We start from the raw sequence: 12,500 nt of genomic DNA on the forward strand, positions 1-12,500 counted from the left end.
TTGACATCCCTGCTGTAAACCCTTTACCACAAAACTAGGATTCGAGCAAAAAAGTGTACGTAATGGCCTGTTCTCCTCCACCCATTTCACTGCCAATAATACTGCTCCCATCTGAGTAGATTTATTATTATTATTATTATTATTAGTAGTAGTAGTAGTAGTAGTAGTAGTAGTAGTAGTAGTAGTATCATTATTATTATTATTATTATTATTATCATTTTCATTTTTATTTTTGTTAAACTACACAGTTCAGTGTATGTGTGTGTTGTGACCATTTTGTGGTTCTGTTTTGTGAGTGAATTGAGATTGACATAGTTTAATAAAGAACAACGGCAAAAAAAAAATACCGTGCTGTCATGCCCACTGACGCAGTGCATACATCTAAGACGTCACACGAAGTGTCCCAATTCTGCAATTTTGTACACTTGTAACCTGTGCCCTAGAACCCTCCGTCCACTTCGACTACATGTGCACTTTAGCGAAGACCGTAGGGTGCAAGTATTGGGATTGGTCCAAAGAAGAAGAAGAAGAAGAAGAAGAAGAAGAAGAAGAAGAAGAAGAAGAAGAAGAAGAAGAAGAAGAAGAAGAAGAAGAAGAAAAAAAAAAAAAAAAAAAAAAAAAAAAAACCATCGACTTCATCAACTTAGATGGAGTTGTTAAACGAGGAAGGCTGTGACTTTGATTACGAGTAACAACCGGTAAGCTATCAAATAATCACATTTTCTTCATAACCACGTGCATTTGAAAATTACGCGGAACGTCATTGCACTGACTCATCTGTTGATATACATCTTATTTTAACCACGTTGTTAAAGTAACAATGATTCAGAAGTTCAGATGTATTATTGTGGCCGATTGTTAGTGTATTGTATTCCTTTGCATGTCATACACCAGGGAGGGGCAATTTATATGATGGAGGGGGCTACAATCTTTCATTAGTGCTTCAAGGTGCATAGGACCACGCACATCCTAAAGCCTGGCTCACACGGCAAGATTTTAAAACTGTCAGCCGACATCCAAACTCTGAAAGATCTCTCGTGACCAGAAAAAAAAATCACGCGTATCACAGTTTTGAACGTACCGTGTGTGGTGTGCAGCCACACGGCAAGATCAACACACCACACACACGAACCGATTCATTCACGGATATTCTCATGTCAAACGGAAAAACTCAAAACCCCTCGAGATTAAACGAGACTTTGGGGTAAACAAACATTCGCGGATAAAGAGGCAGAAGGATTTGTAATTCACACAACACAATCTACAAAACTCTCGATGGGAGATTAAACAATTGTTTGTGCAATAACTATAGAAAAATCCTGTATAGAGAAAAAAAACCCAGAAAACATTAAACATTACAACCTTAACATTAAAACAAAAGAACAGCAAGGCAAATTCAATAACATTTTAAGCCTTTTACAATCAGTGTTCTTAATATATTACAATTCAAAACATAAATAACTTGAGACATCTTGACATATCTTCTGAAATTCTATATTTGAGTCCCTCGGGAGTGACAAGGTAGCAAAATGTGACTGCAACTCAAATTTAAACAAATGAATGGACGGATTTCTATTTTGCCCTTTACGCTTATGTACGTGTATAGTGTTGTTCCGATACCGATACTGATATTGAGTGGTATCCCGATACCGCATTAAAACACTGGTATCGGATCGGTCGGTGATAACAAATAAAACGCCGATGCCGGTTATCGATACTGGTATCATTATTTGAACGCAGCGCGCATATTTGACAGCCGCATGCGGAAGGAAAATACGAGGAGAAGCCTTATCCATTATTAGCGTTATTGGTCATCCGTCTACTCATGTCTAGTTTGGTGAAAAAGGTCGCTATAAGGACACACATCGCCACATTGGAGGCAGTTGCTTGGGGGGACTTTGATGCTATCAAGAGCCTGCAATTACTTTGGGGGCATGTCGGCTTGATCTTTTTCTCGTAGCAAAGTATGTTGCTTTTGTTTGACACAGTACATCGATCACTAGTTTAATGGTGTAAAACGTCTTTCATGAAATGGTTTATGTCCAGATAAACTCGTCTTTATGACCCGTCCAAGCTTTTCCAGCTCGCCCGAGCTTGCTAACTAACAAAGAGACGAGTTTGTTTACAACACATCGCTCAGCAAAATGTTCTATAATGTTCCATCAACTTATATGAAATTTGTATACCTATATAATTAACAGATTAATGTTGAACAGCAGTGCAAACTAAATCTTGAATGAAAAGTAAAAAGAAAACAATAACTGATTAATGTTGAACAGCAGTGCAAACTAAATCTTGAATGAAAAGTAAAAAGAAAACAATAACTGATATAAAGTCATCAGCTCATGAACTTGTATGTTGTGATGCTGTTAAGTGGTCACGTTGAAGATTTGACAGCCATTGTGCGCGTCTGCTTTCAAACAACTTAGTTTTTGCCTGCGGTTAATTTGAATCACTGCCGGTATCACAAAGTAAAATCTCTAGTTGACCGATTAGAGCAACCATAAACAGCACAGGTGTTAACCATTTTTAGAAATACATAACGTACTTCTGTTATCGCACTCGACCGCCTGCCCCTCTGGCAGCATACAAATGTGACGTCACTCATTGGGGGGGGGGTCGGTTAGAATCACTGAATATATTTTAGAAGTTGAAATGCTGCCCCTTGCTTTATTACAAATGTACATTCATGTGAATACAGTATGTATCCCATGTCTCACTCTCACAAGCAAGAAGCGCTATGAAAATAGGCTGTTTATTCAACATGTATTTTGTGTGTAAATGTTAGTACAGATACTTCGCAAGTGATGATTTAAATTTGAATAATTTTACATCCAAGAGAGTGCTATTCTTTAGAATTACAAAAGAAATTGCACTTATTTTGGATTTTTTTCAAACGGTGAGGTATCAGTACAGTATCGACTTCGGCCGATACTGCGCAGACAGGTAGCGGAATCGGTATCGGGGCCAAAAAGTGGTATCGGAACAACACTAGTATTTACCCATAATTATTACAATATTACAAAGTTTAAGTATTTTTATTGGTAATTTAATTTTACCATGAAAAATTTTGTCCAAATTTAACTGTGGAGCATTATCCATTTTAATTTGCATCCAATTCATAACTACTACAAAAATATTTAGTCTTAAAACAGGAGAAATATAGATGTTCAATCGTTTCCTCCTCTTGAGAACAAAACAGGAGAAATATAGATGTTCAAACGTTTCCTCCTCTTGAGAACAAAAGCCACAAGGCTCCACCTCAAACCCAAATCGCTTTTTTAACATTGCTTCTACTGGGTACTAACCATGTAGAATTTTGAATTGCATTTCTTTTAATTTAGAAGGTATTGGCCATTTCAAAAAGCACACATGTTGTTTTGTAATTTTACCTTCTGTATTATTAATTTTAGCACTTCTTTCAAAGTCATGAAATAGTTTAATTTTAAATATTTGATCAACATTTTTATTATTACATTTTGTGTCATTAAGGGAAATACAATTTAGTTTAATATTTGGTAACAAAATCTGTGTTTTAGAGTAAGTTAAATGATTTTGAATCATGTTTACAAGATGGCGGACTGCGCCTGTGTGTTCGACGACCCTCTTGACAATTCGGCTCATTTTACTGTTTTGGCTGATTGGTGCTTCATTCACAAACACTCTGCTGGTGTATGATCGCCAAACTTTATTGGACTTTTGGTGCGGCGTAGGAAGTTCGGGTGTGTTTGAGCACAGCTGGAAAAAGACGTTGCCCGCTGACATCGCGGAAAACCTCTTCCGTTTCCCGGCGCTACCATCGCGACTGAAAATGATGATCAGAACTGCTCACAACAACCAATCACAGCTGACCTGTTTTCTGAATCTTAGACATGATTGGTCTTTGTGAGCAGTTGTGATGTCATTTTCAGTCGACAGAAGACATAATGGCCGCCCCCAGAGATGGCTAAAAACTAGTGGATTAACACTTATTCCACAAGCGCAATATTTATCAGAATGCCTTGTTTCAACTAGTGGGCGTGCATAGAACATATTCTTGAAAAAAATATGCTTGGGTTGATTCTTTTTCTAAACTGAAGAAATATAAAGAATTATTTTCCCCTTATTCGATCCATTTAGGTTTGGATCTTACAAAGGCTCCCTTTGCCTTTTCTAAATACATTTGGCCCATTTGATTTTGAAAAGAATTGAACAATTCTGAGTCTTCTTCATTTAGATTTGGTTTTCCATGAAGTAAGACTATTTTTTTGACTAAATCTTTTTGTTTCTTACTTCAGCATTTTCTTCCCCTTCCTTTTTTAAATCATTCGGCATCCCCATCGTGTTGCCATGAAAGGCAGGTTTGCATTACATTGAGTATATTTGGTGAAGTGCGCCGTAACTTTCGGACTCCATTGCCACCACGAATTAGCCCTGACACTCCTTTACCCACAATGCTTCTGTTTCCATCAGCTAAGACCCGGATTACCACCACTGCGCATATGTGTTGCAGATAGGAAAACAGCCAGCCGGAGAAGAGCGAGACGCGGCAGTCTCGAGAGCAAAATAATGTGCCAAATAAATAAATAAGTATCTAAATAAACGACACGTCGGCGATTAAAATTAATTGTCGGCAATTTTGATCGTCGACATCATCGTGATCAGTCGATTTATCTTGGCAGCCCTACTCTCCAGGCATCTCTCCCGTAATTCTCCATTCTCTTTCTTCAGTAGCAGTGTCTGTATTTTTAGTCTGTTGACCTTCTTCATTATCTTACATGCGCATCTCAATATTCTCAAATTTATTCTGGAGCGCATCCAATTTATCTTCCATCCGTTTGGACAGATCTTGAATCGCTTCGAGGACGGTTAAAATGTTGACATCGTTTTCTTTGCTTTTCTTTTTTTGCTTTTTTGGATGGGAGCTTGGCAGTGACGTGTGGTCATTTTTGCTTTTAATCGCCCAGAGCTCCATCTCCAAGTCTTCCTCCTCACATGCTTCTTGTAATGCCACCAAGTTATAATCATGGTCGAGGATGCTAACTGCTAGCTTCGATTGCGCCATTTTTCAAGTTCAATGTTTGAACTTTTGCTATCAAGTTGGATCCAATACTTCAGTATAATGATTCAGCTTCTTGTGTAACCTCACCAGAAGGGGTTGACAATTCAGGATGTAAAGTTCTGGACATTAAAATCACTTCAACTGTCCGACCTGGAATTGGAATTTTTTTTGAAAATGAAGTACATCAGATTAAAAGCAATTTTGATCAAATATGACCTATAAAAGGCCAAAAATGAGGCAAAATGTGAAAAAAAATTCAGAATGGCTTTCTTTACTTTCCCTTTCAAGCTAACTCCAAACTTAAAAGTAAATTCAAAATGGCGGACATCCTGTTAGTTTTTTATGACGTTGTGTTTGTGTTGTCCTACAATGCTGCTTGTTACACCATTTAAATTGTCCCTCAGGACAAATAGTGTTTTGATTGATTGATTGAATACATGTTTCAAGTTTGTATACATACTTGTGATATAATGTGTTTAAATTACTAATTAACTGATGGTGGTTTTTTTTTCCAGCTGTTGCATTATGAAGACCAATAAATCTTACAAGCTTGTGCTGCACAAGAGAGGTTTTGGTGGAAATGGTAAGTTAAAAACATCATACACATTACAATATTGTTTTCGCTCTGATTTTACAAACAAACATTTATTTTGTTCAGATGATGAGGTGGTTGTCAATCCAAAGGTTTTCCCTCAAATCTGCCTTGGGGACATAATTGAAATTGCACATCTCACAGATGAGTTAAGGTGAGTTTGAACCCATCAAAAAATAAAGTTACTATAGAAAGATAATTTGTTTATTTGTTATTATCCCACAACTTTTAAATTAACTTATTCTTACCCTAATGAGCCAATCTCTCTTCACTTTACTTAAAATACACAGTCCCCTTTTGCTTCAAGTGAAGAGCTTAAAAGAAGACCTCCAAAAAGGTACGTCAACCTTTATTAACTCATTCACTGCCTCTGATGAATACATTCGTCAAGCAAAATAGTCACGCCCCCTGCCTTTGACGAATGAACTCATCAAACAGTTTTTCTTTTTTTACGTTATGGGTGGGACAAAGTCTGGGCCATCTTCTCTGAAGTTTTCAAGGGCGGAGGCAATTTTTTTCTCACCATCGGGTAGCAGCACCGCGGTGGCAGAGTCATCAGCCAAAGTGAAAACAGGAAAGGGTGGGGGGCAAAGGCGGGGGAGCCATACTGTAGAACGGAGAATTACATATGGCTGACGCTCGAGCAGTATGGGGTTCCATTTCTGCCAAAAATATGTTATGTGTCGATGATAAGTGTCTATGATAGATGTCCATGATACATGTCTATATGTGTGGATAATACGTGTTTATGTTATCTGTAGTTGATAAGTGTCTATGTTAGACGTCTATGTAAAGTGTCGATATTAGACGCCGATGAGAAATGCTGTCAGTTAAAATTAATCATCTGGATGCATGCGGTCCTGTTCGCTCATTCCCACCACCGTTGCGAAACGCTGCTATGTTTAACAACCGGGATAAACTTTTTCATGTCTTATTTTCAGCCTGTATAATTGTTTTTTTTTTTTTTTTTCGGTAACCTGCTGGGTCTGTGCCTTCTGTAGGCCTTTTGGGGAGAGTTTTTGGTCCGTTTAGCAACATACAGAAAAGCGCCATATAAATCTGACTTAATAATAATGATGAAGGTCTTCGGCTTCACATAATATTAATAATGATAATAATAATAATAATAATAATAATAATAATTTGTTTTCCTGTCCTTCACGTCATGGCCGCATTGAGTTCAGTGCCTTTGGCATTACTAACATCTAGGTGTAGAAACACCGCACAGCACCTAGATATATTTGGGCTCCCAAAAAAAATTAAAAGAAATTAATAGATGCTGAAAATAAGACATACCCAAAAGTTGATCCCGGCTGTAAATAAAGCGGCGTTGTGTCGCAACGGTAGTGGGAATGAGCTAACAGGATCGCATGCATTTTAAACATATTTTTATACTTTTATACATATGATTTTATTAAACACTGACGACATTTCACATCGAAGTCTAACATCGACACTTTGCATGGACATCTAACATCGACACTTTACATGGACATCTAACATCGACACTTTACATGGACATCTAACATAGACACTTATCATGGACGTCTAACATATATAGACACTTATCATCCACACATAACATAGACACGTATCCACTCATAACATAGACACGTATCATCCACACATAACATAAACACGTATCATCGACATAACATAGACACGTATCATCGACACATAACATATTTTTGGCACAAATGGAACCCCATAGACATGTATCATTGGCACATAACATATTTTTGGCACAAATGGAACCGCATAGGGCGGCACGGTGGTTGACTGGTTAGCATGTCCGCCTCACAGTTCAGAGGTTGAGAGTTCGATCCTGGCTCCGGCCTTACTGTGTAGAGTTTGCATGTTCTCCCCGTGCCTGCGTGGGTTTTCTACGGGTACTCCGGTTTCCTCCCACGTTCCAAAAACATGCATGGTAAGTTGATTGGACACTCTAAATTGCCCCTAGGTGTGATTGTGAGTGTGTGTGTTTGTTTGTCTCTGTGTGCCCTGCGATTGGCTGGCAACCAGTTCGGGGTGTCCCCTGCCTGCTGCCCGATCACAGCTGGGATAGGCTCCAGCACGCCCGCGACCCTTGTGAGGACATGCGGTATGGATAATGGATGGATGGATGAATGGATGGAACCCCATAGAACAGAGTATGTGTGGAAGCTAAACAGAAGCGAAAGATCAACCGGGCTATTTAATTTAATTTTTAATTAAAAAAAAAAAAAGTTCGGGGACCACTGCCATTAAGTCAAAGAATAAATAAATGAATAAAATCTAAGTTGTTGTTGTATGTTGTTGGAATGTTAGTGCAATGCAAATATCGACTTTTGTCATTCAATTATTCTTTGACGCATTACTGTTAATGAAGTGTGTAAATGCAATGCCTTCATTTTTGTGAGGTTAATAAAAACTCAGAGCCATGAATGCAATTGTGAGTTGCTAAATATGAAATAACTAAAACGTAAAGTAGTAGTAAAAAATAGGAGCAACCAAAAAAGAGACAGATACAAAAGCAGCATCTGTAGTGTCGAAAGGAATATGAACATTGATTTGAACCCTATTGCGTCAATGCAGTCATATTAAAAAAAAAAAGCTTGCAAATTCATTGAATTCCTTCCTTTTCAATTCTTTTTTAGAGACAATCAGTGTGGATCAGGCTGTGGCACAAGCCTTCAGACTCCGTGCATACCAAGATGTCATTGTTAATATTGTTGACCCAAAGGTTTGTTAACTTAAGTTCTTTTCTCTGTCTATAAAGGCTTTGTAAGGTATTAGAGTATACTCAACTCCATCGCGAGTTCACGGTTCGCAGTCCGTCTATTTCTCCCATCCTCCGGATTTGGGTATACAGATAGCAATGTACGTATTTGAGCATGATGATTGATGTATATTGTGAGATGATTTACTGGAAAAACAGGGATTGGTACACTACAATATTTTCCTTTATCAATATGGTAAATGCTTTTTTTTTTTTTTTCCAAAATATTTTTATTGTCACCAAAAAAATATATGTATGATAACAATGATACATATACTGTTTTTTTAAAAAACTTGAATAAGCAAACTAACCGTGACATCAGTTCAATGAACAGTTACAAATACGTATTATACATATTCACAAACAAATGAAAACAACACCCCACCCACACCTCCACCTCCCCCCACCCATGCCCCACCTCGGCTCAACCCAGCATGATCAGTGTGGTAAATTGACTGTACAAAATTAGAAAAGTAAAAGTAAAATACATTTTATTTTATTCTTTTATTTATTTATCTTGAATATATTTTTTAATTCTAATCAAAACAGGCACATGTCTAAGTGGATAATAGCTTCAACTCCTTAAAGTAAGCTATTAGGGGCTGACATTTTTTGAAAAAGCCCTCAGTGAACCCCCTCAAAGTGTATTTAATCTTTTCAAGTTTTAAAAAAAACATGGTGTGTTTGAGCCATATAGAGATAGAAGGAGTCTTAGGGGACTTCCAATGCAATGATAAACAACGTCTTGCCAGTAAGAAAGCTATAATATCCTTTTGAGAGGCACTTAATGCAAGAGAGTTGTCAGGTACACCAATATATTACAACCAATGGGGAAGGCTGCAAATTCACCTGGAGTACAGCAGACATAGTCCCAAAATATCCAGTCCAAAAATTAACAAGGTCAGGACAAAAGAAAACATATGACTGAGGTTACAAAGAGAACCTTGGCATTTGTCCCATTTATCCAGGACATCTGGATACATTTCAGAGAGTCTGGATTTTGAAAAACCTATAGAAAACCTTAAACTCGATGAGTCCTAGACGAGCACAAGAAGTGGTAGATCATATCCTGTGTCTGGCACGCTCCCAGAATTCATCATCAATCTGGATTCCCAATTCTCTTTCCCATATAACTTTAATTTTGGCATCTGATTGGTTGCCTAATGCCAAAATAAAATCAGAAATATAAGAAATTGTTCCCCTCAGCGGTGGATTTAGTGAGAGCAATCTTTCCCAGGACTGGCTCAGAGGTAAAGAAGGAAATCCCAAATCTGAAAATAACGAGACAAATGAGTCTGAGGGAGGTCATAAGCATCAGACAGGCTAGCGAAACTATCAAAGACAGTACATATAGATTAATGAATTGTTTGATACCCTTGTCATGCCACATTATAAATACTGGGTCCGAAAGTGACGGAGGAAATAAGTGGTTGTTACGTATTGGGCCCGAGGGGGAGGCATGTATAAAGTTAAAAAGCGCTTCCTAAACTGATACCAAATCCTGAAGAGTATTGATAACCACTGGGTTGTCTGTATACAATGAAGGTTTCACGGGTAAAGAGGAATACAGCAGGGCTGGTAAGGAAGAACCACTACAGGATAATAGTTCCAGTCTACACCACGAAGAATCAGGAGCATTCAGCCAAACGCTAAGTTTATGTACATTTGCCGCCCAATTATAAAATTGAAAATTAGGTAACGCTAGACCACCACTAAGATAACTACTTTGCAACAAAGTTTTGCGAACTCTAGGTGGTTTCCCGCTCCAAACAAAAAAACAATAATCTTATCCAGGGAATCCAAAAAACGCTTTGGTAAAAAAAGAGGAAAATACGGTAAATGCTTTTGAATGCGTTTGTATTACCGTATTGGCCCGAATATAAGACAGCCCTGATTATAAGACGACGCCCTCTTTTTCAAGACTCAAGTTTGAAAAAAGTTTTTTGGAACACCAAATTAATTTTTATACAGAAAATAATTACAGTAAATCTGAAACAAATGATTATAACAATATATTGGAGAGAAAAGGCATGTTATTTTGCCTCATTCAAATCTTAATATCTGAGCATTTAAATATGTAAACTAAAGTGCAATCACATTCGTAAATGAATGGCTTCTGGTTTTTGAAATGTAAATAAACCAATCTATTGTGATCAAACAACAAAATTGCAATAACTGCATTAACCATCAAAGTGAAGTCTAACTGTAACTGTAGTCTTGAAACAAATCTGAATAAGGAAAAACATTGCAATAAAATAATGCAAATTGGTTTAACTTGAGAGTAGCTGAGATCTATCATGACAGAACATTACTCCTCACAAACAATTATCTGCCTCGCTGTGCTCAGTGTCGCTGTCCTTAATCCCATCATCTGGCTCCTCCCATAGCACGTCATCCTCACGTGACAGGGGTTGCTTTGGCCTGTGGAGTCAAGTTCAGCATTCGCTTCAATGATATCTGACACCATCAAGCGTGAATGGGTATAATCTCTAGACCTCGAATGTAAGACGACCCCCACTTTTTCAGTCTTATTTCAATGCAAAAAACACTGTCTTATGTTCGGGCCAATACGGTATTTATATTAACTGTGTTTAAAGAACTCAAAAGAATAATGCTTTTTCAGTGTAGGTCGAGACAAACATGACATGTCCTTTTGATAATGATCCTGTACGTGGATGAAGGTGCAGCATTACTACGCAGAAAATTAAATATTCGTCTGGAGATCAGACCGCGCAGTGATGTTTCGACATTTACAGATAATTATCTTTTTGCGCAGTACTGTTTCAGGTCACAGTCCATCATCTACATACACTGAAAAAAGTGTCTGTTGAATTTACTCAATTTTATTTCTTCTACGTGGTTGCACGAAATACAAGAATCTGAATCCAGATGCATTTTACATGTACTGAAAAAATGTATCTGGCTCCAGATTATTTTATTTTGTGTAACCACCTGACGAAATAGAATTGAGTAAATGCAACCATCATTTGTTTCACTTTACCTCTTGAGATTATTTCGAGGTCTTAACTGTTTGAACGATGTTTTTTTATTTCACCAGCTGGTGAGTGTGCTTCTCCCCCACGAGATTGCACCTAAATGAAATAAATTGATAGGTGGAAGCAAGCAGTTTTTCACTGTTAAATTATTGTGATTGCAAAGCACTTGGACCTTCCACATATATTGACCAAGCAGCAATGTACTCCCACACCCCGCCCCCGTTGCCATGGCGACTCATCAAATCGGGGCTCCACTCATGCTGTCTTTTCATAGTTTTGGTGCTCGCGCTTAACTCCAGGTGAAGATACTCCGAGTTGAGTAAACTGATTCAAATCAGCTGTTCTGTAACCGGAAACTCAATAGTTTCCTATCTCAGAGTAGATCCGCTCAGACTTCAAGGATTAGATTTATATAGACTAGATTTGTTGAACCTGCTTTGTGAAATGGACCCCTGGTGCCAAGTGCATGTTTATTTTCCAAAGTCACTGGGAGCCACAGCATAAGGTTGAAAGGCAAGGCAAGTTCATTTGTATAGCACATTTCATGCACAAGACAATTCAAAGTGCTTTACATAAAACATTAAAATCATTAAAGAAAGAGAAATAAAACATGAAGAATTACAAAAATCTAAATCACGTAGAAAAAGTTAGATTAAAATGATTAAAAGAAAGATAAGTAAAAAATAAGATAAAACATACATTTGGTGAAAGTTCAATGTCCACTGGCAGTTTGTTCCACTTTTTTGCAGCATAACAGGTAAATGCTGCCTCCCCATTTTTATTCTGGACTCTGGTCTCTGGACTCTGTTGTTTTTAGTTTTCAGCTCCAGTGTTTCCTCGTGGGGGGACTCTGCACTGAGAGGGGTGGCTGCCCTTACAGCAGGGGGTGTCATCACAAGGGCTCCTTAGGTCCGGGTGACCGGGGGCCCCTGCACTATGTGTAGGTCCTACCCGGTTAATTTGGGCCGGGGGTCTCTGTGATGGTGGCGCTCCCTGTGGTCATGGGCAGTCGTTCCTCTCAGCATGGATGAGCTCCCCTTGAGTACCCTTTCCTCATATGGTTTCTCTGTGCCTTGTCATGTCTTTTTAACACAGTTTATCAGGTTGTGTGCA

At 38.1% G+C, this 12,500-nt stretch overlaps 1 protein-coding gene across 3 annotated transcripts in view; it reads left to right on the forward strand.

Moving 5' to 3' along the window:
• Nucleotides 1-603: 603 nt before the first annotated feature.
• depdc5 (DEP domain containing 5, GATOR1 subcomplex subunit) overlaps nucleotides 604-12,500 on the forward strand; it is a 102,225-nt gene continuing 90,328 nt past the window's right edge. For 2 of the 3 annotated variants that reach the window (XM_086043029.1, XM_086043031.1), the window contains exons 1-5: nucleotides 604-698; nucleotides 5,557-5,624; nucleotides 5,700-5,787; nucleotides 5,924-5,970; nucleotides 8,270-8,355. In XM_086043029.1, coding sequence (XP_085899155.1) covers nucleotides 5,567-5,624; nucleotides 5,700-5,787; nucleotides 5,924-5,970; nucleotides 8,270-8,355 — 279 coding nt within the window. In that variant the 5' untranslated portion in view covers nucleotides 604-698; nucleotides 5,557-5,566. Of the gene's footprint in view, nucleotides 699-4,500; nucleotides 4,686-5,556; nucleotides 5,625-5,699; nucleotides 5,788-5,923; nucleotides 5,971-8,269; nucleotides 8,356-12,500 lie in introns of those variants that run through there. The other variant, XM_086043030.1, reaches the window with a different exon arrangement.

The sequence above is a fragment of the Filicampus tigris genome, chromosome 10 (assembly GCF_054856515.1).
Source record: "Filicampus tigris isolate MCC_2025a chromosome 10, RoL_Ftig_1.0, whole genome shotgun sequence".
Lineage (NCBI taxonomy): Eukaryota > Metazoa > Chordata > Actinopteri > Syngnathiformes > Syngnathidae > Filicampus > Filicampus tigris.